Source organism: Paramacrobiotus metropolitanus, unplaced genomic scaffold (genome assembly GCF_019649055.1).
Source record: "Paramacrobiotus metropolitanus isolate TYO unplaced genomic scaffold, Prichtersi_v1.0 Parri_scaffold0000126, whole genome shotgun sequence".
NCBI classification, from domain to species: Eukaryota; Metazoa; Tardigrada; class Eutardigrada; order Parachela; family Macrobiotidae; genus Paramacrobiotus; species Paramacrobiotus metropolitanus.
Window position 1 is genome coordinate 59,309 of NW_026570346.1, and position 23,107 is coordinate 82,415.

General features: G+C 44.8%; 1 protein-coding gene and 6 long non-coding RNA genes across 15 annotated transcripts; 3 read left to right on the forward strand and 4 right to left on the reverse strand.

Moving 5' to 3' along the window:
• Positions 1-893: 893 nt before the first annotated feature.
• Positions 894-1,794, reverse strand: LOC129598629 (uncharacterized). The gene is made up of 3 exons (XR_008691761.1): positions 1,669-1,794; positions 1,179-1,603; positions 894-1,016 (listed from the first exon to the last, which is right to left on the reverse strand). It is a non-coding gene; the product is annotated as an uncharacterized LOC129598629 (long non-coding RNA).
• A 1,096-nt stretch (positions 1,795-2,890) lies between these two features.
• Positions 2,891-4,155, reverse strand: LOC129598634 (uncharacterized). The gene is made up of 3 exons (XR_008691762.1): positions 3,751-4,155; positions 3,315-3,587; positions 2,891-3,118 (listed from the first exon to the last, which is right to left on the reverse strand). It is a non-coding gene; the product is annotated as an uncharacterized LOC129598634 (long non-coding RNA).
• Positions 4,156-4,443: 288 nt separating this feature from the next.
• On the forward strand, positions 4,444-8,728 carry LOC129598638 (uncharacterized). The gene is made up of 4 exons (XR_008691770.1): positions 4,444-4,813; positions 5,023-5,207; positions 5,381-5,530; positions 6,577-8,728. It is a non-coding gene; the product is annotated as an uncharacterized LOC129598638 (long non-coding RNA).
• LOC129598636 (uncharacterized) lies at positions 6,149-10,775 on the reverse strand. 6 transcript variants are annotated; one of them, XR_008691766.1, is made up of 6 exons: positions 10,308-10,775; positions 9,365-10,116; positions 8,000-8,373; positions 7,629-7,795; positions 7,245-7,564; positions 6,149-6,808 (listed from the first exon to the last, which is right to left on the reverse strand). It is a non-coding gene; the product is annotated as an uncharacterized LOC129598636 (long non-coding RNA). The 6 variants fall into 6 exon arrangements; XR_008691767.1 differs by having other exon boundaries at positions 7,245-7,578; XR_008691764.1 differs by having other exon boundaries at positions 7,245-7,352; positions 7,461-7,795.
• Positions 10,656-11,657, forward strand: LOC129598637 (uncharacterized). Its single transcript, XR_008691769.1, has 2 exons — positions 10,656-11,480; positions 11,578-11,657. It is a non-coding gene; the product is annotated as an uncharacterized LOC129598637 (long non-coding RNA).
• Positions 11,658-11,915: 258 nt separating this feature from the next.
• LOC129598635 (uncharacterized) lies at positions 11,916-18,781 on the forward strand. Its single transcript, XM_055496614.1, has 5 exons — positions 11,916-12,148; positions 14,727-15,172; positions 15,986-16,177; positions 16,749-17,318; positions 18,292-18,781. The coding sequence occupies exons 2-5, from the start codon at positions 14,813-14,815 to the stop codon at positions 18,445-18,447; spliced, it is 1,278 nt and encodes a 425-aa protein (XP_055352589.1). The 5' UTR covers positions 11,916-12,148; positions 14,727-14,812; the 3' UTR covers positions 18,448-18,781.
• Positions 18,782-20,109: 1,328 nt separating this feature from the next.
• On the reverse strand, positions 20,110-23,043 carry LOC129598614 (uncharacterized). Of its 4 annotated transcripts, none has more exons than XR_008691734.1 (4): positions 22,815-23,043; positions 22,554-22,747; positions 21,879-22,494; positions 20,110-21,632 (listed from the first exon to the last, which is right to left on the reverse strand). It is a non-coding gene; the product is annotated as an uncharacterized LOC129598614 (long non-coding RNA). The 4 variants fall into 4 exon arrangements; XR_008691735.1 differs by having other exon boundaries at positions 20,110-20,736; positions 20,869-21,716; positions 22,554-23,043; XR_008691733.1 differs by having other exon boundaries at positions 22,554-23,043.
• Between the last annotated feature and the right edge of the window lie 64 nt (positions 23,044-23,107).

Genomic DNA, 23,107 nt, shown 5'->3' on the forward strand with positions numbered 1-23,107 from the left:
GCTATTTTCCAGACTGGAGTCTTGTTCCTTTTCGAACTTAAGCAAAACACATAGAAGCAGGCCGTAAATAAGCATGAAATTAAGCGAGAGCAAAAAATCAATTTCACCCCGTAAACAGCCAGCAAACCGGCAGTTTAAGCCGAAAGGTCACTTCACTACGGCGTTTACCTTAAAATCCCACAGACGACAGAACCCGCGCGCCGGCACCCGGGTCTCCCAGCGCAGATTATCGGCCGGGCCGTTCACCATCAAGCCACGCAATCATCGTCTGTAATCGGATTCCCGGCTGGTGCTCCGCCACGTGGTGCATCATATGGAAGATTTTCAGCAAATCGCCACACTCTATCCTCGCGCCGGTAAAGTCCACCGCAATTCGCCGGGAGCCGCGATGCCGACATTCGAAGATCAACGCCGAGTGGAGAAAACGACGAGCAGGAAGTGGTCCAACAGAGTAACGGTTGAATCAGTTTCGCATGGTCCAAATGGAGCTGGGAATAAATTAGCCGACGCCGATATACCCGATCCATGCGAAAATCATCCACAGGGATAATTAAGAGGAAGAATCCTCCCATTTATCTTCGCTCTAAAACTCCTCATAGTAAAACAGTGGAGTCTGCAAACTCCAGTCTTTTATTATCAGGAGTTTGAGAGCGAAGATAATTAAAGACTGGAGATAATTTGAAAGCGAAGATAATGGGATAAATGACAATATTAGCGCCGTCTTTAATGACAATATTAGCGCGCAGCACAGCATCATCAAGCAGCCGGTTGAATGTGACGCAAATCGCCGTCGGCGGGATGGTGTCGCGTTGCGCCAACACCGTCCGCCAGCGTTCCACCGGCAACGGAGCGCACGTGCAGCTGGTATCCCGGACGGTTGTGCGTACCTCGTCGGAGAGACGCTTGACACGCTGTACATCCATCCAGCGCCTCTGCAGTGTAGTATTAAATTTAATGGCACCGCTACATTTCGCCGAAGGCAACTAGTCGCAGGACATTTGGTCGCAGAAAGGTTGCTGCAAGGCACAAGTTTAAAACGAGCTTTTTGTGACAAGACGGACGTTTTTGACCGTTACACCCGCGCGTAACACGGGCTGATGCACTTATGCATTGATGCACTTATGCAAAATAAACCGAACGATTTTATTTATGTATGTGCTTAGTTATGCAGTTTGTACCTGGCCGATCAGTCTGCGATGATACAGCCGGAGAGGAAACAGCCGAAACTGTAGTCTGGTTCTGGCATTACTACTAGCAATAACGTAACAACTTCCGGGCTGGCACAATCAGCTGCTGACCGTATCGCATTGGAGGAAGGAGTCGCTGCAACGGTTCCAGGAGATCAGCCGTGTAGAAACGCCTATTAAACGAATTTTCGCAAGTATCGTTCGGCTGCCTTGCATGGGCAAAGGCAGTGGACACGTCCTGCTTGTTAACTGGTGTCGGTGCGACATCGCTTAAAAAGCAGAATGAGTTCACTGTAAGCTTGTTTTTCCAAAAGTAACGAGACAGATGATTCGCTGGGATGTGGAATGATACTACCACAATCGCTGTGGTTTCAATGGAAGGTCTCCATCCTCCTCATATGGCCCCGAGATGTCAGCTAGGGAAAAAGCATAATAGCTGTTAGGTTTCCATGTACACAATCTATGGAAACCCCTCGCTTACAAGATACGTTGACGTAGTTTACAAGCGAGAGACTCTAGTCTTATTGCAAATTTTCTCAATGGCTCCATCGTTGCAGTTGGTAGAAAACGCCGGCCGTGTTCAATAAAACTGCGGAACGTGGTCGGTCTGGAAAAAGAAAACTGCTGATTTCGGCCGTTACAATGTCAGGGTGTCCTTTGCGTTTACATCGTTGTAAATCTGCGAATCCGTACTGGACAACTCCCTGTTTCCACAATCTCATAAGTACCATGTTTTCTCAATCTTCACCATTTTATAACATGCTTTTTGCCAGTCTGGGTTTGGTACAAACGGTGTATCTGTCCAGCGGAACTTGTAAAATCAATTGCGTGCACTGGTAGAAAGGTATGCAGCGTGAAGGACTGCAAGAAATATAATACTGAATTTATAACGCGCAATTGATTGGCCGTTCGATTTGCAGCAGCGCACCAATGCTTCCATATAAGACACGAATATGTCCAGAATTTATATTAAGGGATTTGGCCCGGTACATTGCACCGAATTCGTATACATATACGGTAACATTCGCTGTCGCGCACTACCAAACACTTTTTTGCATTGCTTTATGATACTCTGTAGCCAAAAGGTTCCTGTACATAACCGGAAAGACCGTTTGCGCGCGCAACATCCGGTTCGGGAGTTATTAGTGAAATAAAATTCCAAAAGTTTAAACGCGCGAAGGTGCACCAAACGTCTCATTATGAACCGATGCTCTTCAAATTTTTCACGAAAACGCACATTACTATAACGATCGTTTTGGCACCGAACCAGCTTTCCACCATTTTTTTTCAAATTTTAAATTAAGTTTTAAAATAGCATCGGTTCATAATGAGACTTTGGTACACCTCCGCGCGTTTAAACTTTTGGAATTTTATTTCACTAATAACTCCCGAACCGGATGTTGCAGGTAAAAACGGGTTTTTCGCCTTTGTTTACGAATTCTTTGGCTACAAAATATCATAAAGGCATGCCGAAAAGTGTTTGAGAGTGCGCGACAGTGAAAGTTGCCGTGGATGTATACGAATTTGGTGCTGTGTGCCGGGCCAAATCCCTTAAGCGGTTAAACGCTTCTGTTTTCTGCTCCCCCTTCGTTTCCTAACTTAGATAAAATGATCAGTCAATTATCCTGAAACCAGAAATACAAGAAAAGATTGACTGCATACAGCCAAACACTAAATTGCTAAAAAAAACACCACATAACACTATTAAACTTCGCAGTTGTAGAGACTTCATACTCGTACAAATGTTAGCCAGTGAAGCCACTACGACGTACTGAAAAAACTCACAATTTTTCCGGACGATGTTGCTCCGTGTAGATAAAACCAACTGTCCAGGGGGCCTTTGGGAACTGCCGTGTTTTCGGTACGCCACTAGCACTCCGTTATACCTTCTCGAATAGACCCGAGAGAGAATTCCAGTGGTCCTTGAAAACCTGCAATACCATCGAATAATTAAAATTAAAGTTGCAGTCAAGGATGATTTTCTATTTATGACCGAAAAGCATGTTAACTTTACAGAGATACATGTTTTCTTGGAACTGCGCTTTAAGACGTATGAATAAAGACGAGCACTAAGCGGAAGCGACGAAACATATCTCACAAACGTTATAATATTATGAAAACACAAACCTTAAAGCGCTAATATATTTCGCTGTTCCTCATCACCAAATTTTGCAATTACATCGGTCGCAGCGCATTGGTACCTTTCGGGGAATGCGGTAAAAGCAAGCCCTTAACAGTTGAGTATTCACATAGGTATCAAGAGCCGCGACCTAATCAAGCAGATCATTGTGGGAAGCGCAGGAAGCACCGATGTTATCATGAGTTGAAACGTATATATGCAACACCGACTGGTCTTCCAGTTTCGCAGCATGTTCAATGTCCGCCACATTCGATTCTTCTCTACAAAGGTAAATTTCTACACTTTTCTGCTGCTGTCAGTGCAGTGCTCCTGGAAAATAGCGTTCGATCATAATTGTTGGCAAGGTAATAAAGCTGAATACTCGTACTGACGGCAACGAACAAAATAACTTTGAGACTTACAACTTCACAACTATGTACTTACATTGCACAACCAGCGCACTGGACACGTTAGATTTTCTTCGTGGATCTCCGCTATAGTGTCCAGTTTTATCGCAGTCGTTAAAAGGAAACTGCGCTACGTAAAACAAGCATCCCAAAAATAACGGTTGTACATAATGTCAAGAATCCTGCTCACGACTCACATAAGGCCGTTCGAGCACGAGCATTTCGTCGATACTTCGTCTCAAATGCTGATAATAAGCGAGCTAACCGTGAGGTGCTTACAAGTTACACGTTGAAAGACGTTTGTGTAGATCTCAAATGCTGGTAATAAGGGAGCCCACCGTGAGGTTGCCTTCCAATTTTGAAAGACTTTTGTGTAAAATTATTTCAAATCCGGAAAATTATTCTTCGGTAAATGCAGACAAAGTTATAACTCAATCTGAAAACTGATTTCGTTATACAGATTCCAGATTTTGAATGCGTTCCTAAAATGCTCTGCTGAGCCACGATGAAACTGTGTCATACAAGCAAAATGCTGAGCACAACTGACAACAAGTGGCAGTTTGGCAGGCCCGACCGTTATCTTTGCCCGGCCGGGCATCGCACATGCATGCATTCTGTGTGTTCATCAAATTATGGCTTCTGCTGTAAACCATATTCTGACGTTATGCTGCCCGAAACAACTTCACGTATCCGTTAGTGTTTAAGGTGACGCATAAAAATGCTCCTTGTTGTTATACGTAAATCCTTAATACAACATGTTTACGTCGGATGTTGAAAAGAGAAATTCAGATTTTTGCAGGTGTTACCTAACATTTTCTAGTGGCAGCTGAGAGATGTTTCTGGGGACCCCGGCAATCGGTTTGCCGCTGTCTATAATACTGGAGAATTCCTACACTGACGTATTTGGCTCGCTGATGTCCGTTTGTTACACGCTCCCTGGAAGAACTTCCCGACCAGCGATTATATTCATTTCTTTGGCCCATGGTTTCTCCTTTTGAGCACGAGTGTTGCTCATCCGTCCAAACCCGGATGCCGAACGAGACATCGTGTTTGGAGAGATTAACAACGCTCGTCGCTACATAACTTCTACCGAAACAGTCGTAAGCGGAAACTTTGTGTCCTACTTATCCTTGTAATTACAGGTAAATAATGATCGTATCCCAGACAGCAAATCTTCAGATGTGACTGAATGCGATTTTATATGCATTTGTTTAAAGAGCGGGTATGTCACAGCCGAAATCAATGTTTTGGTATTAAACTTAAAATTAAAAACATTTGTTTTATGGCACAAATTTCGCCTTGAATGCAGCTGAAGAACGCAATACGATATCCGGCGCCACAAGCTGCACGGCAGAGTCTGTATACAGAAAAATTCATGCTGAATGTACGCACACTGCGTGGAGACAGTTGCAGACATGTGCGATGGGCCGGGATAAGACAGCAGTCGGGCCTGCCAGACTGCCACTTGTTGCATCCTGTCCTCATCATTGCTAAGTAAGAACTCGCTTCTAAATCTGGAACCTTCATAAGAAAATCAACCTTCCATATATACTGTTTGCATTTGTCGAGAAATTATTCTTGCAAATTTGGCGTACATCCACGAGGTCACGACAGTCTAGTTTTTTGTCTTGCGAGGTCGATGGTGGTTTGATAGTTATACTCTGCAGAATCCGAGTCCGCACATGATCGACGAAATGCCCACTGGAGGAACATCCTTAAGATTACGGTCAACGGGATTACTTCTTCTCCTTGGCATTGTTTACTTGTAACGCAGAGAGATCAAAAGGAGAAGCTGAAGTTTCGATCCGAAGTTTCCGGTAAGTTCCATGGGAATGTTACTGACATACATACTGTTATCGTTTATCGGTGACGCTTGATATGATTTATTTAAACTAGTAAACTAGTAAACCCCGCACAAACTGCGCGGGAAAAAAACTGCACTACAAATAAATTAAATACTGCAACTGTAAGTTATAACTGTTAGATTCCAAAACGGTCTGAAATTCTAGGTGACTACTCGGTAGGTCGTACGAATTCTGGAATATACATATTTATGTCATTCTCAGGATAAATGTTCTCACATTTTCATTCGAATTAGATATTGTACTGTTCAAACTATAACAGGTACATATCCTACATGTACTGTGTAACTGTATGTAAAGCGTCAACATATTACATGGGCAAACGGCTAAAGTTACCTCGTAGTAAAGGACAATAAGCTAATTAATTGTAATTAATATTTGGTCACTTCTGTGCGCCAGGAAAATTCCTGGCGCATAGTCGTTTTGCTATGCGCCCGGAAATTCGCCGCCCAAATTAAAAATTAAATCAATCAATCAAAAAATAAAAATTAGATTAATTACTCAAAAACCGTTTACGTTGTTAATACAGAACTTAATACTATCACTTTGTGAAAGTACTGTTAACATTACCAGCATAGCAACAAGTGCGATTTATTACAAAAAGTGCAAACCACGCTTTCCAAGAATTCTAGGTTTACGAAAAAACTAAGAACTGAACAATCGGTAATACTTGGGTTTTCAACATTGTAAGCGCTCGTTTAAATTTACTAAACACCTCAACATAAAATCCCATACTCATTTCATGATAAAGGCCACACGAAAACCGCGTAAGTTTCAAATCAATTTTTCTATAAAATAAATTTTTTTATAAAAGAAAATATCATAAGAAAACATAAGAAAACACACGAGAAACATCTGAAGCACACGAAAACATAAGAGACAAAAGAAAATATAAGAAAACATAATAGAAGGAAACAAGTTTGTGCTGTACTTGTATAAACTCTTTGAAGATAGTCCAAGAAAATTCAAGGTATTTCAATACTGTACTATTTTCGTTCCAGGAATAATGGGCTAATATTACGTCCGGCCGCACTTTGGCTTTTCTTCTACGGTCTTCGCTGTCGTCCCCGGCTAATTCCTGCACGTTGATTCCTACGTGGTTTTCCAACTTGTTGTAACTCCTGCTGCCTCCCAAAGGTACAGTTGGAACTTGGGGCACATCTTTTGTGGAATGGATACTTCAGCGTCCGGTGTGACAGCCGTTGCTGGGGCTCTAGCGGTGGCGTTGTGGCGCTAAACAATAAGATGGTCAACGTTACGGAAATCATAATCGTATTTTGCAAGACTAATTAGTGCGTGGATAATTAGGGAACGTTACGATTCTGATCCCTTAACGTTCCCGGATTACCCACGTACACATCTGGAAAAACAAATCTGATCTTTCGCCCCTTTTAGTGGTAAGGAAAATGATAAAAAGGATTACGATAGCAGTACATAATGTACGTTTTTTACGAGTACTGCCATTTAAGTGTTAATGTTAAGTACTCTCACAAACGAAAAAAAGGGATAGTCTCTATATTTACAATTGTATATTTTATGTCTCTATATATACTTGTGCATGTTGCCTCAGCGGCCGCATAATCGGCCACACGAACGAGCCTGTTTACTCTGCATTATTGTATATACGAATTCACTACGGATTGCGGTATTATCTTGTTTGCATCCGCACCGATCGTCAATCGCGAGGATGCCACCCTTTCAGCTGAGCACCAGCATTTTCGAATCCGATTTCCGCGCGCTTTTCGACAAAGACTTGAAGCAGATGCTGGGACAGCTGCTGCAAAAGAATCCCAACGCAAGCGAGTTGTCAGGCGCGATTTTCCCAAGATACGTTTACAGTTGACTCATAGTTTGACATTTTGCAGCCCCGCTCAGTATGCTTTACCGATCAGTTCCTGACGTGTGGCGGCACCACGGAGGCCTGCGCGTTCGGCAACTTGGCGTCCATCGGGAACATTGTTGGAAAGGACAATGAGGCTCACGTAGAAACTATACCCGAATTTCTAAAAAGATATTGTATCAACATTTTTCTTTCTGTGCGTTTCGGATTAACCTGACTGCTCTTGCAGGTTCCCGCCGTTCCTCAGCGATTATCCAGCGAACGACGGGGGTTCTCTCGGCTTGACGCTTGACAGCGTTAGTAGAAGATTGCAGGCAGCACCGGCTGCCTAATGGTCATGCTTTCTTTCCGGTTTATAAATGTTGTGCGAACCGCTGTCACTGCAGTTTTTGAAGATTTTAGTCTTCAAACTCGGTACGGGAAATTCAGTAATACTAACGAAATCTTTATATACTGTAGGTACCATTAAGTCGGTACAAGCAAACGCAGCGTAGTCATCATTATCGTTTATATTTATACTCATACGTACTGTATCTGCGTCTGCATGAACACGGACAATCATTTTAGCCGGAACACTCACTCACCTGGTGTTTGTTTAAAGACTGTAAGAAGAGACAACCACAGACATTCGTCTCCAAAAGCATTCCTGCTCTGGCAAATGGCTACAAAGCACAAACTGCTGCGAAAATAATCTGCTTTCAGGAAACGAGCGACTACGAGATCCATCATGCCGATTACGAAGTTTTGCCCGGCAGTGGAAGCGGAAGTCAACTAGACGCACGCAAAGCAGCCACCGGCCGGCATTTTCGTGAAGAGTGTGGCTACAAGCCTACAATCATTCGCATCTGAAAATTATCGTTTGCCTTTCGACGAGGTTTAGAAGGAATCAGGAACCCGAAGCCGCTGTCGCCACGCAAAAACTTGCTGTCTAGGGTGTGATCTTTGCTTAGGTATGTACCTGCAAGTACAAGGAACATGTTGACAACGAGTAGCTGATAGTTTAATTATGCCTCTAGATTATATTAAGGCACTGTAAGGATAGAAGCGGCTCACGCACAGCGACAAAAGTCTTTCAAGGATTTCCAGCACTTTGCGCCGTGGTGCAGTGGCACTACCTACGCGCATCTTACGACGTAGCCATCTATTTCTTTATATCCTGATCAGTAACCAATCATTTATCTAAATTTCGTGCAGCTATTGTATAGGGACTCTGTAATGTATCAGTTGTTCTCCGCTCCTGCCTTTTTGTCATTCTGCGCTTTTTCAAGGTAAACTATCCCATAACAGTTTATCTACTGTTTTTAGATTACCAATTTGGCCACTAACACCACTGGTGCCCTTCATATCCCAGTTTAACGATCAGTACAGATACACCGCGGCTGCGCCATTAGCTTTGAAGAAACGAAGGAAAAATTTAAAGTACTCTAAACCTAAGTGTACCTAAATTGTAAAGCGCAGGCGCAGTGTGTGGCGGTGAGTCGTGACTGCATTTCTCTGGAAACAGTGCAGCCACGGCACTATAGTGGCTCACGTGGCGTGGCGAAAGCACTGTCGTTACTGATTTCTTTACGGCGCAACTGCAAGAAAACGGCTCAACCTTTTTTTAAAAAATTGTAAGTACTTTGTAAAGGGTAAATCCTGTTTAATCCTATATTGAAAAAAAGACTAGGCTCCTCATGCCACCTTTTACCACCTTTGGCTCCTAATACTCCTAATACCATATACCACATTTGGCTCCTACTCCTAGTACCACCTTTTGCACACCACTTTTGACTCCGCATACCACCATTTATTTAGTACTTAACACAATTCACAAATTTCCATTCGAGTGTTGTGGCATATCGATCTGACGGTGGTAACTTTTCACTGTTTTTCTTAGACCAGAATCATTGGGAGCTTGTACTCGTAGGACACAGGGGATAGCGTTTGTTGTTCGTTGACAAATATACCTGTTGAGCACCGTAAAGGTTTCTTTTTGATAACGCGTGAACGCCTCATGGAAAATATGAACGTCGCGAAGGAGGCTCCTTCATACATCAAAGGATGTTCTGGATCGCTTCGTCCAGGAGGTTGCAATGTGAGCTCAAGGCAACGCATTTAACCAGATGCTGGCTTCTGGTTTTGATTGTGCGAGAAGTCGGGCCCTGTTAATTTCATGGCAGCGGAAGTTTTCAAGCAATGCTAACAGCGAAGCGTATCATAGCGGTAAGTCCCACGTTCGCTGTGACTTCCTGAAACCTGGCTCTAGAGTTCCGTCTGCTGAGATTTAGCTTTCCACAGCTCCTGTGCGCTTTCGGCATCCACCACCGAGTGATAGGAAGCAGAAGTGGCAATAGTCCGGATACGGAATAAATCGAAGCCAAATAGGTTGGGAGGGCGAATTCTTCCGCCCGGCGAATGCCAATACCGCCTCTGCTCACTGGTAGTGTCGCTTGCCGCCAACACGCGCGGGTAGTCGTTTTGGTTTGTTCGGACATTGCATAGTGTCTGGAACCACTCCCGCGTCGCTTCGTCCAGCTGGTAAAGTTGTTGTGGCTGCTTCCACGCGTTGCAGCACCGCAGCATGTACGCTATCTTTGGGGCACCGAGGCAGTGCTTCTATCACTCTTCTACCGAAGCAGCATTCTGTTAGTGCACTCCGGTATACCTTCCCGAACAGACCAAGGAGTGAACTCGAATACGAGTCGTAGTCGTTGAAGACCTGCAATACCATTGAATAATTAAAGTTGCAGTCAAGGATGTTTTTTCATTTATGACCGAAAAGCCTGTGATCTTTATACAGATACTTACCTCTTTCTCTTTGAACCGCGCTTTAGACTTATTAAGAAAGACTAGCACCAAGCGGAAGCGACGAAATGTACTTCACAAACGTTGCAATATGAAAGCACAAACCTCAAAACGCTATTTTAATGCGCTGTTCCTTATCACGAAATTTTCGAATTACATCGATCTCAGCGCATTGGTACCGAGAATTCGATGAGAGCCAAGTCCATAGAAGCAACTCACACAGGTATGAAGAGGCGCGACTTAATCAAGCAAAATCACTGTGGTAAGCGAAGGAAGCACGTAATCTCATGAATGCTGCTGACGACTCGCATATTGCCGTTCCAACACGGGCATTTCGTCGATACTACGGACTCCAGTGCGGAAGACCATAGCACGCGAAACTAACGGTGAGGTTGCAGTACACGTTGAAAGACCCTTGTGTAACCTTGTAGGCGTACTTCAAATCCGAAAAATTATTCTTCGATAAATTCAGAGAACGTTTAAACTCAATCTCAAAGTTGATTTCGTCACATGGATTCCAGATTTCGAGTGAGTTCGTAAAATGCACGGATGCGCAACGCTGAGACTTTGTCATACAGGCAAATGCAGAGCACAACTGACAGCAAGTGGCAGTCTGGCAGGCTCTGACCTGACGTTATCTTTGCCCGGCCGGGCATCGCAGATGCATGCATCGATCAGCGGGCAGTGTGTATTCACTCACTATTCAGCAAACATGGCTTTTGCTGCAAACCAGATTCTGCGCTGGAACTTATGCTGCTGGAAACATCTTTTCGGCTCCGTTAGTTTTCGAGGCGACGGACAAAAATGTGCCGTCGATGAAGTTATTATAAATTTATAAGTAGATCCTAGCATGTTCACGACGGATGTTGAAATGAGAATCTCAGATTTTTGCGGGTGTTAAATAACATTTTCTAATGGGAGCTGAGAGATTTTTCCGGGGACCCGGGCAATCGGTTTGCAGGTCTATAATACTGGAGAATTTCCTACACTGATGTATTTGGCTCGCAAATGTCCGATTGTTACGCGCTCCCTTGAAGAACTTCCCGACCAACGATTATATTAATCTCTTTTGCGCATGGTTTTTTGAACACGGGTGTTGCTCATCCGTCCAGATTCGGATGACGAACCAGACATCGTATCCAGAGTGATTAACAACGCTCGTCGTCTGATGGTCTCGTAGAGTTTTCGCCTTGGATCGCTGTTAAAAGTTTTTATCATTTCCCCGTTTTCTCGGATAACGGGATTCTCCAGGCCCCCAATACCCTTGTTTATCAGATGGTAAGGTTCAGTGAGTGTACTTTATTTAAATTTCTAGAATTCAAGACGACGGATCGCGCCGGTTAGTAGCGAAATCCAATACCAGTTTCTTTGACAGAATCTTCTGGTCGACGGACCCCAACTAACAAACAACTATAGTGACTTATATTGTCTATACAATGTAATTTCGAAAAAGGTGGGTATCTATTTGTAACAAATACGTAATCTAGAGGCATAAATTAATAAACTATCTAGTCGTTTTCAACTTGCGTGCTTCATTCTACATAACTTCTACCGGAACCGTCGTCAGCGGAAACTTTGTGTCCAACTTATCCTTGTAGTTACAGGTAAATAATGATCACATCCCAGACAACAAATCTTTGGATGCGACTGAATGCAGCCACACTATCAACGCTAACCGCCGGCCGATGGCCCACGCTGAAAATTGGATTCAGATTTGGATTACTCAAATCTGTATGTGGATCACTCAAACTTGGATTACTTAACTTCCGAACTTCCAAGGTATGTTTTCCAAGGTAAGTACAGTAATTCAAGTCTCTGGGATCCACATCAAAGTTTGAATAATCCAAATCCGAAATCAGTTTTCAGCGCGGTCCGTAAATGCTTGCTCGGTTTAGCAGAACCGGAACCCCGGGAACTGATTTGTGGGACCATTAAAAGCCTGTGCGGTGTGTGTGAAATTAACCGCATCAAACCAGTAAATTAGAACACACAGATACCCGCCGAAATTTGCTATGGCATAGTGCGGTCGGCCGCTCGTGCAGCATTTTGTAGAAAATTATTTAATAGATACAGTGGTTGGCTGCTGTACGTGCGTAGCGGTTCAGTCTGCTGTATGCAAACAAGACAGGTACACTGGAGTTCCAATGGTGTTGCTACATACCCATCCCGTATCATGGCATTAGCGGATGTGGCTGTAACACCTGTATGAAGTCCATCTGCTGCAACTGGAAAAAGTTGGATCTCACTGGTTTTCGTGAACGAACAAAATCCCCTGTAATCACTACTCTTTGCGAGCCTCGCAGTTGACCACAGAAAAATGGTTGACGTTGCAACTAGCAACCTCATCATTAAGATAACTGTCGTGGCCGCACCCTTGTTCTTTTACATGTGTCCTGTCTTAGTTCAGAATGGGCGACGCTTCGTAGCAAAGGACAATGCACAAGTTCAATATCAGGTTAATTTACACTAAGCTAGTAACGGAGATGCAACGAATTAATTAGATTTCTATATACAGTTATTACAGTACAAGCCATTATAAAGTACATCGCCCAGACGTCCAGGGTGCCGGGAAGTGCAGCGGAAATACGTGAAAACCGGAAGTGAGGAAAGTACAGCGGGCTGGCAGACCGTTATATCGTTCACTGGCGATCGAAACTACAAGCACGTTCGGACCACTGACGAAGAAATTCTTCAGAGAGCTGTCGAGAAAGATTATCGACAGTACATGCAACCCCCGATCAGGAGAGTTTTTACGCCAAAGAATAAATAAGAATTCGTATTGAGATTCAGAGAGGAAATGCAGTGTCTGTTCTCGGTACATTCAGCGACACGGTTTTGTTTGTTTGTTTAATCAGCTTAACGTCTACAACAATCAGGTAAACGCCTGCACGAGGTTGCAGACAAACGTTCAAGATCAGCTGCCACAAAGGTAGAGAAGGAAGATGTGTACTTTGCCTTTCATTCAGCGGAACGGAAATGATGTTATGATTTTTGTTAACTGATATCCTTGTATTACACTGTCCAATAGGAAATCAATAAAATCAGAGTGATAGCCATTATAATGGGCGTATCCCCGAAAACATGCACACTGTGCAAGCGACAGCTAGAAAACTTGAAAATTAATTGGTCAGGGATGCACGGCTCCCCAGCCGGACGGCTTGGAAGTCACTCTGTGAAGTTGAAGGATGGAGTGGCGGGCAATACGCGACAGCTTTTCCAGTTCCACATCTCCCAGGCCGTCAACGCACCACTGCTTCCCGGAGTAATACAAAGACGGTCGGATCGGCCGATTGCATCGCACACAACTTCTGCAACAACAGTCATAACGCAGTACTTGTGGAAGTCAGGAAACCTAAAAAACCTTAGAAACCTAAGAAACCTAAGAAATCTCAGAAACCTAAGAAATCTGTAATAATCAATTATACCTTACAGACGAATTTTTCCTGTTCTAGCTCTGCACCCGTATCGCACAGTCTGCAGCCCTTCACCCGGTCCCAGAGTTCGTGCAGCTTCTGTGCATTTAGTACCGGCAGCGCTGCGTTCATGGCATCCCACAGTGCGCATCCAAGCGACACGTCAAAGTTGATGCGGTGAAAATGCAGCCTGCGCAGTCGGATGCCGGTTCGCTGCTGCGCCATATAGCGCACTATATCGCACCGTGTCAGGTAATCGTCGATGGCCGAAAGGGCTCTTCATAACGTGCTGCGTCCCCAGCTGCAAGCGTTTGTAGACCGCTGCCGTGAGTAGAAAGCGGCGAAATCGCCATTTGGAGTCCGTGCAGAATTTAGCGCCCAGCGTAATGCGGCCGCTAAGCACCGGCTCCACGCGGCGCAGACCGTGCGCAGCTCCATCCGCTTCACGGTGTCCAGCTGTGAAAAACCTGCAGCCACAATTCAACCGAATGGGTCATCGAATCAGGCGTTGTCCGCACCTCATCACTCAACAGAGAGGTTGCTGTTACACTGACAGGAGCTGACAAAGAACGTCTGTCAAGTTAAATATGGCAACGGCTTAGCCGGCTATTGGCTAGCCGGCTGGACGACAACAACTAACGTTGGCCTGGATTACCGCGATCGGCGCCGCGAATTTGTCCCATTCGGACGGGTATTCCGGCCCATCCGCCCTCGGCCGGTCGATCAGGGGGCGGAGCAACAGTCGGCCGTCGCTAATACGACTGAAAAACTCAAACATCATTTCTTATTCTTGATTCCGAAGTTATTGATTTTTTAAAATTGATTTTCTGAGTATTTTCTAATACAAGCACACAAGTGACAAGGCAAATAAAATATGAAGTCTAAAATGTTTCTGGGATTTTTCTTTTTCTGCTCCAGCTTCATGCTAAATCGGCAATAATTTGACCCGTTTCTCCACCTAACATTTTTCAATAAAACTGTTTAAAAAAATTAAAACAATTTTCTGTAAAATGAAATAAAATTAGTAAACTGCTTCAAAATTTTCGCAGACCGGTTTGATTTTGAAATGATCTCGTTTGAAACTGGAAATGTGAACCGTTTGAAATTGCAGATTCCACCTTAGTCGCCGGTGCTACACGTGTGTACGTGCGGGTGCGGGAAACCTGTTTCGGTCCGTGGATATGGCTGCCGGCTGCTATGACCCGTTTGTTAGGCGGCCGCCGCGACCCGGACTACGCAGCGGCCGTAGTCCAGTGGAGGACATCCGCCACGGATGAGGTGCACACCCAGATCGTCCCATTGGAGAGTCTGGGTAGGGCAGCGCCGACCGAGCGCTGCGAGCCGCTCGAACCCGGGGTGCTGGCCACGGGCAGCTTGCCGCTGGAGTCGGGGCTGCCCCTACTGTCGCCGGCAGCGGCGGCTGTGGTAATTCTGATGACCAACGACCATTTCAGTGGCCGACGGTGGATGTGCGTCGGGGAGCTGCGGGACGGCCGGTTCCGCGTGGTGGTGCGCGACGCAGACTGGACCGGAGACGACGGCACCGCCCGGCTTCTGGTATATTGACTTGTCTCCGTTCCTTAACCGATCACATTCGTTATATATGTGCTTTCAATCAGCTAACCACCCGCATATTCCAATTCCCTGCAAGCCAACAATTTGAGAAATAATTTCTTCACATATTCCTAACAGCTTATAATCTCAGTATACAATTTATTTTAATTACTACCTATTATAAACCAAACAAAAACTGTAATGAACTCCTTAAATTATGAATTTAATAAGAAAATCAAACCTAATTATTAATGCATACTGTGCAGTAAAAATGTTACATTTTTCACTACACGGTATGCAGTAAAAATTTCAATTTGATTTTCTTATTAAGTTATTTAACGGTTACTATTAAATTTTTCCACAATGCATGGCACTGTAGAAAAGCAGTAGGTAATAACGTCGATTAAATTAAGCCTGCGATCTGGCCGCGCAGTAACCTGGTGTTTCTCTCGCTTCTGATAATTGTAATCATAGCTGCTTCGTGACCTCGCATCTTTTCCAACCTGTACAGTCGTAAGCTCCATCGAAGCGCTGAGTAAGCAATTCGACTAAGAAGCTTTAATGGCATCGTTTTAATAATATGATAACTACTGTATGTTTATACGCAAATGAGACGCTTTATAGGCGGCCGTGCATGAGCTCAAGAATTGTCTTTTGCCGGTTTTTTGGTTTGTTTTCACGAGCAAAACGTTGCTCACGCCTCAAGACCAAAACGTAGGACGAAGAAGGTCAGCTTTAGCAAGTCGGTTCACAATTCAGAACTTTGCTAATAAATAAATTAGCGCCCTCCTAACTCACACGAGCGATTTCTTTCAGAATAACCTGTATTCCGGTGGTGATCTCAGCGAGGGAGGGCGGTCAGATGAAGTCCTGTCTATTCAGGAAATTTCGAAAAATGGCGATGGAGCGGAATCGAACCGTTGGCTACCGAGTGTGATCCACGTATCACAGCCACTGTGCCATCGCCGCTGTTGGCGAAGATCAAGATATTTGAGCTTGAGCAACCAGGTAGGCGGCGGATGGGCGGCTGCTGTGCGTACAGAGGATTCTCCTCTAAGTCCTCTTACACTGTCTATTACTATTCATGTTTCTCCAAAACCTCGAAGCTGAGCCTGGCGGAAATTTGCTGACTTCCCCGGCGCTTTCCACCGCTCGGTGTGGCAACGTAACTCAAAGTTTACTTGTAAGCTTCAGAAAATTTCCCGTTTTCCTTTTTGATTTTCGTCAGAAAACACAACTTTTTTGTCCGAAATTCCTTTAGAAAATAAGAAGAGATTGCAATAAACTGTTCCAGGTTGCAAACAGACTACCCGTATCGTCGTTCAAGTGAAACACTAGGATAAGTGAATGAGCGATAGCCGTTCAAGTGAAACACCCGAAATATTGGATTCCATAAACTGATTTTTTGCCAGTTTGTTCTTTATTCGATTAAATGGCTTTTCTAAGGCGCATTCGTGCTCGACGGGCACACAATCATTGCGCAGAAATCAATACCGGATCGAACAGAGATCCGCTGGTTGGCGCAGTGTATACATTTCTGTCATCCTTTGTATAAATAAGCGTCGTCTCTGTTTCAAAGGTCATCTATAATTGTCTGCGCGGCCACACCCGTCACGTTATCGTCGAGGAGGAAGCGTTTAGCATGGAGGACATTCTAGCCGTCCTGGGTATGGTCAGTCACGAGGCGCAGCAGCAGCCCGGTATCCGTCTGCAGTGTCTGCACATTGTCGATGTACAGCTGCGCCTGGTGTTGGACGACGCACCCAGCGAAAATTCCCCAGTACTGCGGCCGCTCGTGGATATCATGGGAGATCAGTATGTGCGTCTGGCGGATTTTGTAGAGGTCAGCGGCCGCCTGCCGTGCGGCGACCTCCGCCTGCTGCACTGCACCGTGCGCCTGGGGTGCTGCCTGCACGATCCACGGACCCGGGACATGGCACTTGTGGCGCATTTACCGGCCTACACCATGGATGCGGCGCTCCGGCCGCTGGATGCCGGGTTCGGCGCGGCGTTGTGGCAGGCGGTGGAAGCGCCGCTGCCGGTATTGCTGCCCGCCGATCTGCAGACGTTTCCGTTGAAACTGGCCGCTGCCCACTGTTTGCCGGGGTTCGCCTGGAGCCAAAACGAGTGTGAGAGCGTCGTTTGCAAGGTACGGTCCTCGTAATAAAGCCAATAAGGCCAACGTCTCGTTCATCGGAAAAATTCCCTCTCACCGTTAACCTGGGCGCAGCAAAGTTTCAAGAAGATCGGGTACTAGCCATACTTTTGGTACACAACAATGCATTTAAACTTTTCACCCATTTTAATACGATATATCCCGGCAATCCGATGTTGCGCGCGCAAACGGTTTTCAGAGCAATGTATACGAATTATTTAACTTTAAAAATGACATAACGTATTGCAAAGAAGTGATTCGGAGTGCGCGAAAGCGAAAGTTTTAGCGTATGTATTCCGTTTTTGACACCATGTACCGGGCCATTTTCCTTAAACCATTCCCTTTGAGATGACTATTCATTATCGCTTCGGTATGGTAGAAACTGGCCATCAAATGACCAATAAACAGGAAGCGCGCAACTGCGCATAGCTTCATGCGGAATTCAAGCACTTGCGCCGTGCACATTTCGGAACTGAAACGAACAACCGATATCTCTAAAAGGGTAAATCGACACCAAACAGGTTTTCCGTTAAGAGATCTGAGAGAAACTCGAGTCATTTTTGACTGTCGTAGACAAAGCATGCGATGTGCGTGAAAGCCGGAACCAAACCGTGGATTCAGATCCTGTGCTGAGTCTACGAGAAATTTGGGTGCCTCGATTTTCTCTCAGATCGCATTAAGGTCAACCTGTTTGGTATTGAAATCCCTACCTTTTTTTCTCATTCGTTTGAGATATGGGTTGATGGTTTTCATTGGGAAGTTTGCAAAGTGCAAGTGTTAATATCAACAGACTGATGACCAACCGGAAGTGGCTGCTTGAGTACAGATAAGGTGCTTGGTTGCACGCGTGTTTTGGTTGCATAAGTATAACGCCTTTTTGAAGTCCTCTGTATGATCCGTCATCTTAACGAAAGTGACCCGGTACATACTGTTAAAATTCGTGTACGTGCACGGAAACTTTTTGCAGGTGCTGTGTGCCGTACACTCGGCCGATCCGCGTCCCGCCTCGCAATATTACCGGAAACGATGGTGTCAGGAAGATCTTAAGCATTTGTCACTAGCGCCACTGTCACGCCTGGCCCAACATTTTCTTCTCAATCTGGCAGCGGGATTTATTACGTAGCCATTTAAACAGATCTGAAAAGTGCTCATCGTCTGCCGCTATGTAGAAAAAATTCAGTGTCGTGTTAGAAGATTTCCGAGGTACCTAATTCCTGTTTTGTTGCTAAACTGCAGAATTATTTTGCGTTGATTTTTCGGCTGTGCCTTTTTTTTATTACAAAGCACTTGATGCCAACGAAACCAGTTAAAATTGTTCCCCACGGCGTGCGGGTGTCTTGCACAAGGACACGGTACAAAACTGCTAGCTGATTACTTAATACCCCTGTTTTGTATTAATTTCTGATGTGCTACCTGTTGAGCATTTTGATTTTTAATAAACCCCGAAGCGGATGTTGTCTAAGCGGTTTGCCATGTTGCGGCTGTCTGCTTCTGTCAGCTAACCATGTGTGCAGCACTGCAGCGTAACTGCACATCTATCGGAATTTGCCCATTCTACTTCTAAACGGGATTTTAGTTTTCGCTCTTCTTCCGTTCGCACGGGACGTTCTAGGTAAGTTAGGACGCACAGTGATCTGGTGTATCTCGATTGTTATGATCGTAATCATAGCTGCTTCGTGACCTCGCATCGTTTTCCTGGCTGAACAGTCGTCTGCTCCCTGGAAACGCTGTATTAAGTGAACATGTTATTCTTACGAATGACTAATATTATGCAGTGTCCATAGAAAAGCAGCTTGTTTATCGAGACGGCAGTGGAAAAAAATTAGGCCGGGGTCATCCGAAAATTGTTATCTAAACGATCAGAAATCCTATAAAGCCGAAACAAATATGATACAACTGGCGTCAACGATTGCGTGATAGGTGATACCAGAGAAAAAATGTGAATGTGATAAGCGTTTAGTCGGCATATTGTAGCCGTACAAATGAGATCTGTAGTGAAGATGTACATCTCATTGGTGTTAGTTCAACCGGAAACATCTGAATGTGTACTTGTACGAGATGACCAGTTCTAACATAGATTTTCTAGACTTCTGAGATTGTCTGAATGTTCTAAGATCATTCTTGCTCTTGCTCTTGCCCTTGCTCTTCTCCAGTGACTTTTCAACTGATTAAAAATGTTTGTGCACTTTGACAATCGCGCCGGTATCGGTTAACATGTACGCAATTGCAGAACTGACTTTTGGGTAATTCGCTAACTCGGAACATCACCGACGAACCACCAAACCTCGTTTTGTCGTGGTACGGGTGTGCACCCCACTCCACTAGTGGCAGCTTAGAAGTTGCCGTTGCAATATCGATGCCAAGCAACGTTCCACCGTTTGACCCTTTACATACCGCTAGAGACGTGCTTGCCGTTTAACCTAATTTTGCAAAGTTAAAAAGATTACGTAATAATAGTGCAGACAAACTTAAACTCCAAGAATCCATGCCCATCAATTCATATTGCATAGACAACATTAATACATAGCATTTTGTGCGCTGTTTACGGGAAAAAGCCGCATGTTTTACGAAATATTGACAGAACTTGGATCGAAATCATTCTGACGCAAACAGCTGTAGAGGAAATTTAATAATATATAAAGGATAATATAAATCCGCTGGCCAGTAATTACGGTTAACGGATTTACAGGCAGTGACGGTACAGGCAAGTGCGAAAGGTTGTAAACCGAGAATTACTAGCATGAGTCGAAATTGTGGAAGTTTATATACGTGGATGACCGGGTATTTAAATTCACGAGCGACATTTTTACTATAAAACTGCTTATTCTTGTTAATTAAATACCTGTGGTTAAGAAATGTTAACAACGTGAACGTAAAGTGTCTAAACTATAAACAAAACCGAAGAACTGAATAAAAGCTAGACTAAGGAAAAAAATCTCTTGGAAACGTTTCGCATTAGGCAACATTACGACGATAGTAAATAGTGTACAAGGTGTTCACAAAATGATAATTGACACATTAACGCCATACATGCTCTGATACACAAGTAACACAACCAGTTAAATTTCGACCAGTTAAATACGATCGTCGCTCCACCGTCCGCGGCTGCACTAGGATTATCTTCCGTACGTTTTTTGCCAGTTGGATGAGGAGACGCAGTCACGCTGTTAATCCGGCGGATCGGTTCGCTGTTTATCCGGCTACAGTCTCGTTCCGGATCGGAAGTAGCCAGACAAACCACTTACAAACAAAGAGCGAAACAGTACAACATACTGGCCTTAACTATATCATTATCCAAAGGAAAAACACTTTGGGCCATACTCAGCCTAAACCGGGTGTAAACGAACCGTGCCTGGACGCCGGATCGGATTTCTTGGCTATTTCTCAGACTGGAGTCTTGTTCCTTTTCGAACTTAAGCAAAACACATAGAAGCAGGCCGTAAATAAGCATGAAATTAAGCGAGAGCAAAAAATCAATTTCACCCCGTAAACAGCCAGCAAACCGGCAGTTTAAACCGAAAGGTCACTTCACTACGGCGTTTACCTTAAAATCCCACAGACGACAGAACCCGCGCGCCGGCACCCGGGTCTCCCAGCGCAGATTATCGGCCGGGCCGTTCACCATCAAGCCACGCAATCATCGTCTGTAATCGGATTCCCGGCTGGTGCTCCGCCACGTGGTGCATCATATGGAAGATTTTCAGCAAATCGCCACACTCTATCCTCGCGCCGGTAAAGTCCACCGCAATTCGCCGGGAGCCGCGATGCCGACATTCGAAGATCAACGCCGAGTGGAGAAAACGACGAGCAGGAAGTGGTCCAACAGAGTAACGGTTGAATCAGTTTCGCATGGTCCAAATGGAGCTGGGAATAAATTAGCCGACGCCGATATACCCGATCCATGCGAAAATCATCCACAGGGATAATTAAGAGGAAGAATCCTCCCATTTATCTTCGCTCTAAAACTCCTCATAGTAAAACAGTGGAGTCTGCAAACTCCAGTCTTTTATTATCAGGAGTTTGAGAGCGAAGATAATTAAAGACTGGAGATAATTTGAAAGCGAAGATAATGGGATAAATGACAATATTAGCGTCGTCTTTAATGACAATATTAGCGCGCAGCACGGCATCATCTAGACGCCGGTTGAATGTGACGCAAATCGCCGTCGGCGGGATGGTGTCGCGTTGCGCCAACACCGTCCGCCAGCGTTCCACCGGCAACGAAGGGCACGTGCGGCTGGTATCCCGGACGGTTGCGCGTACCTCGTCGGAGAGACGCTTGACACGCTGTACATCCATCCAGCGCCTCTGCAGTGCAGTAATAAATTTAATGGCACCGCTACATTTCGCCGAAGGCAACTAGTCGCAGGACATTTGGTCGCAGAAAGCTTGCTGCAAGGCAACAGTTTAAAACGAGCTTTTTTTGGCAAGACGGACGTTTTTGACCGTTACACCCGCGCGTAACACGGGCTGACGCACTTATGCATTGATGCACTTATGCAAAATAAACCGAACGATTTTATTTATGTATGTGCTTAGTTATGCAGTTTGTACCTGGCCGATCAGTCTGCGATGATACAGCCGGAGAGGAAACAGCCGAAACTGTAGTCTGGTTCTGGCATTACTACTAGCAAGAACGTAACAACTTCCGGGCTGGCACAATCAGCTGCTGACCGTATCGCATTGGAGGAAGGAGTCGCTGCAACGGTTCCAGGAGATCAGCCGTGTAGAAACGCCAATTAAACGAATTTTCGTAAGTATCGTTCGGCTGCCTTGCATGGGCAAAGGCAGTGGACACGTCCTGCTTGTTAACTGGTGTCGGTGCGACATCGCTTAAAAAGCAGAATGAGTTCATTGTAAGCTTGGTTTTCCCAAAGTAATGAGACAGATAATTCGCTGGAACATGGAATGATACTACCACAATCGCTGTAGTTTCAATGGAAGGTCTCCATCCTTCTCATATGGTGCCGAGATTTCAGCTAGGGCAAAAGCATAAAAGTAGCCCGGTTTCCATGTACAAGGTCTATGGAAACCTCTCGCTTATAAGATACGTTGACGTAGCTTATAAGCGGGAAACCATCGTCTTATTGCAAATTTTCTCAATTGCTCCATCTTCGTTACTGGTAAATAATGCCGGTCATGTTCCATAAAACTGCGGAAAGTGGTCGATCTGGAAAAAGAAACTGCTGATTTCGGCCGTTACAGTGTCAGGGTGTCCTTTGCGTTTACATCGTTGTAAATCTGCGAATCCGTACTGGACAACTCGCTGTTTCCACAATCTCATAAGTACCCTGCTTTCCCAATCTTCACTATTTTATAACATGCTTTTTGCCAGTCTGGGTTTGGTACAAACGGTGTATCTGTCCAGCGGAACTTGTAAAATCAATTGCGTGCACTGGTAGAAAGGTATGCAGCGTGAAGGACTGCAAGAAATATAATACTGAATTTATAACGCGCAATTGATTGGCCGTTCGATTTGCAGCAGCGCACCAATGCTTCCATATAAGACACGAATATGTCCAGAGTTTATGTTAAGGGATTTGGCCCGGTACATTGCACCGAATTCGTATACATACACGGTAACATTCGCTGTCGCGCACTCCCAAACACTTTTTTGCATTGCTTTATGATACTCTGTAGCCAAAAGGTTCCTGTACATAACCGGAAAGACCGTTTGCGCGCGCAACATCCGGTTCGGGAGTTATTAGTGAAATAAAATTCCAAAAGTTTAAACGCGCGGAGGTGTACCAAAGTCTCATTATGAACCGATGCTATTTTAAAAC

Bases quoted from the DNA above. Each gene is read 5' to 3' on its own strand.
- LOC129598635 (XM_055496614.1), top strand. From the start codon at position 14,813: ATGACCCGTTTGTTAGGCGGCCGCCGCGACCCGGACTACGCAGCGGCC. The intron at 16,178-16,748 runs GTAGGCGGCGGA...TCTGTTTCAAAG, and splicing joins ATTTGAGCTTGAGCAACCAG to GTCATCTATAATTGTCTGCG. The intron at 17,319-18,291 runs GTACGGTCCTCG...AACTTTTTGCAG, and splicing joins GTGAGAGCGTCGTTTGCAAG to GTGCTGTGTGCCGTACACTC.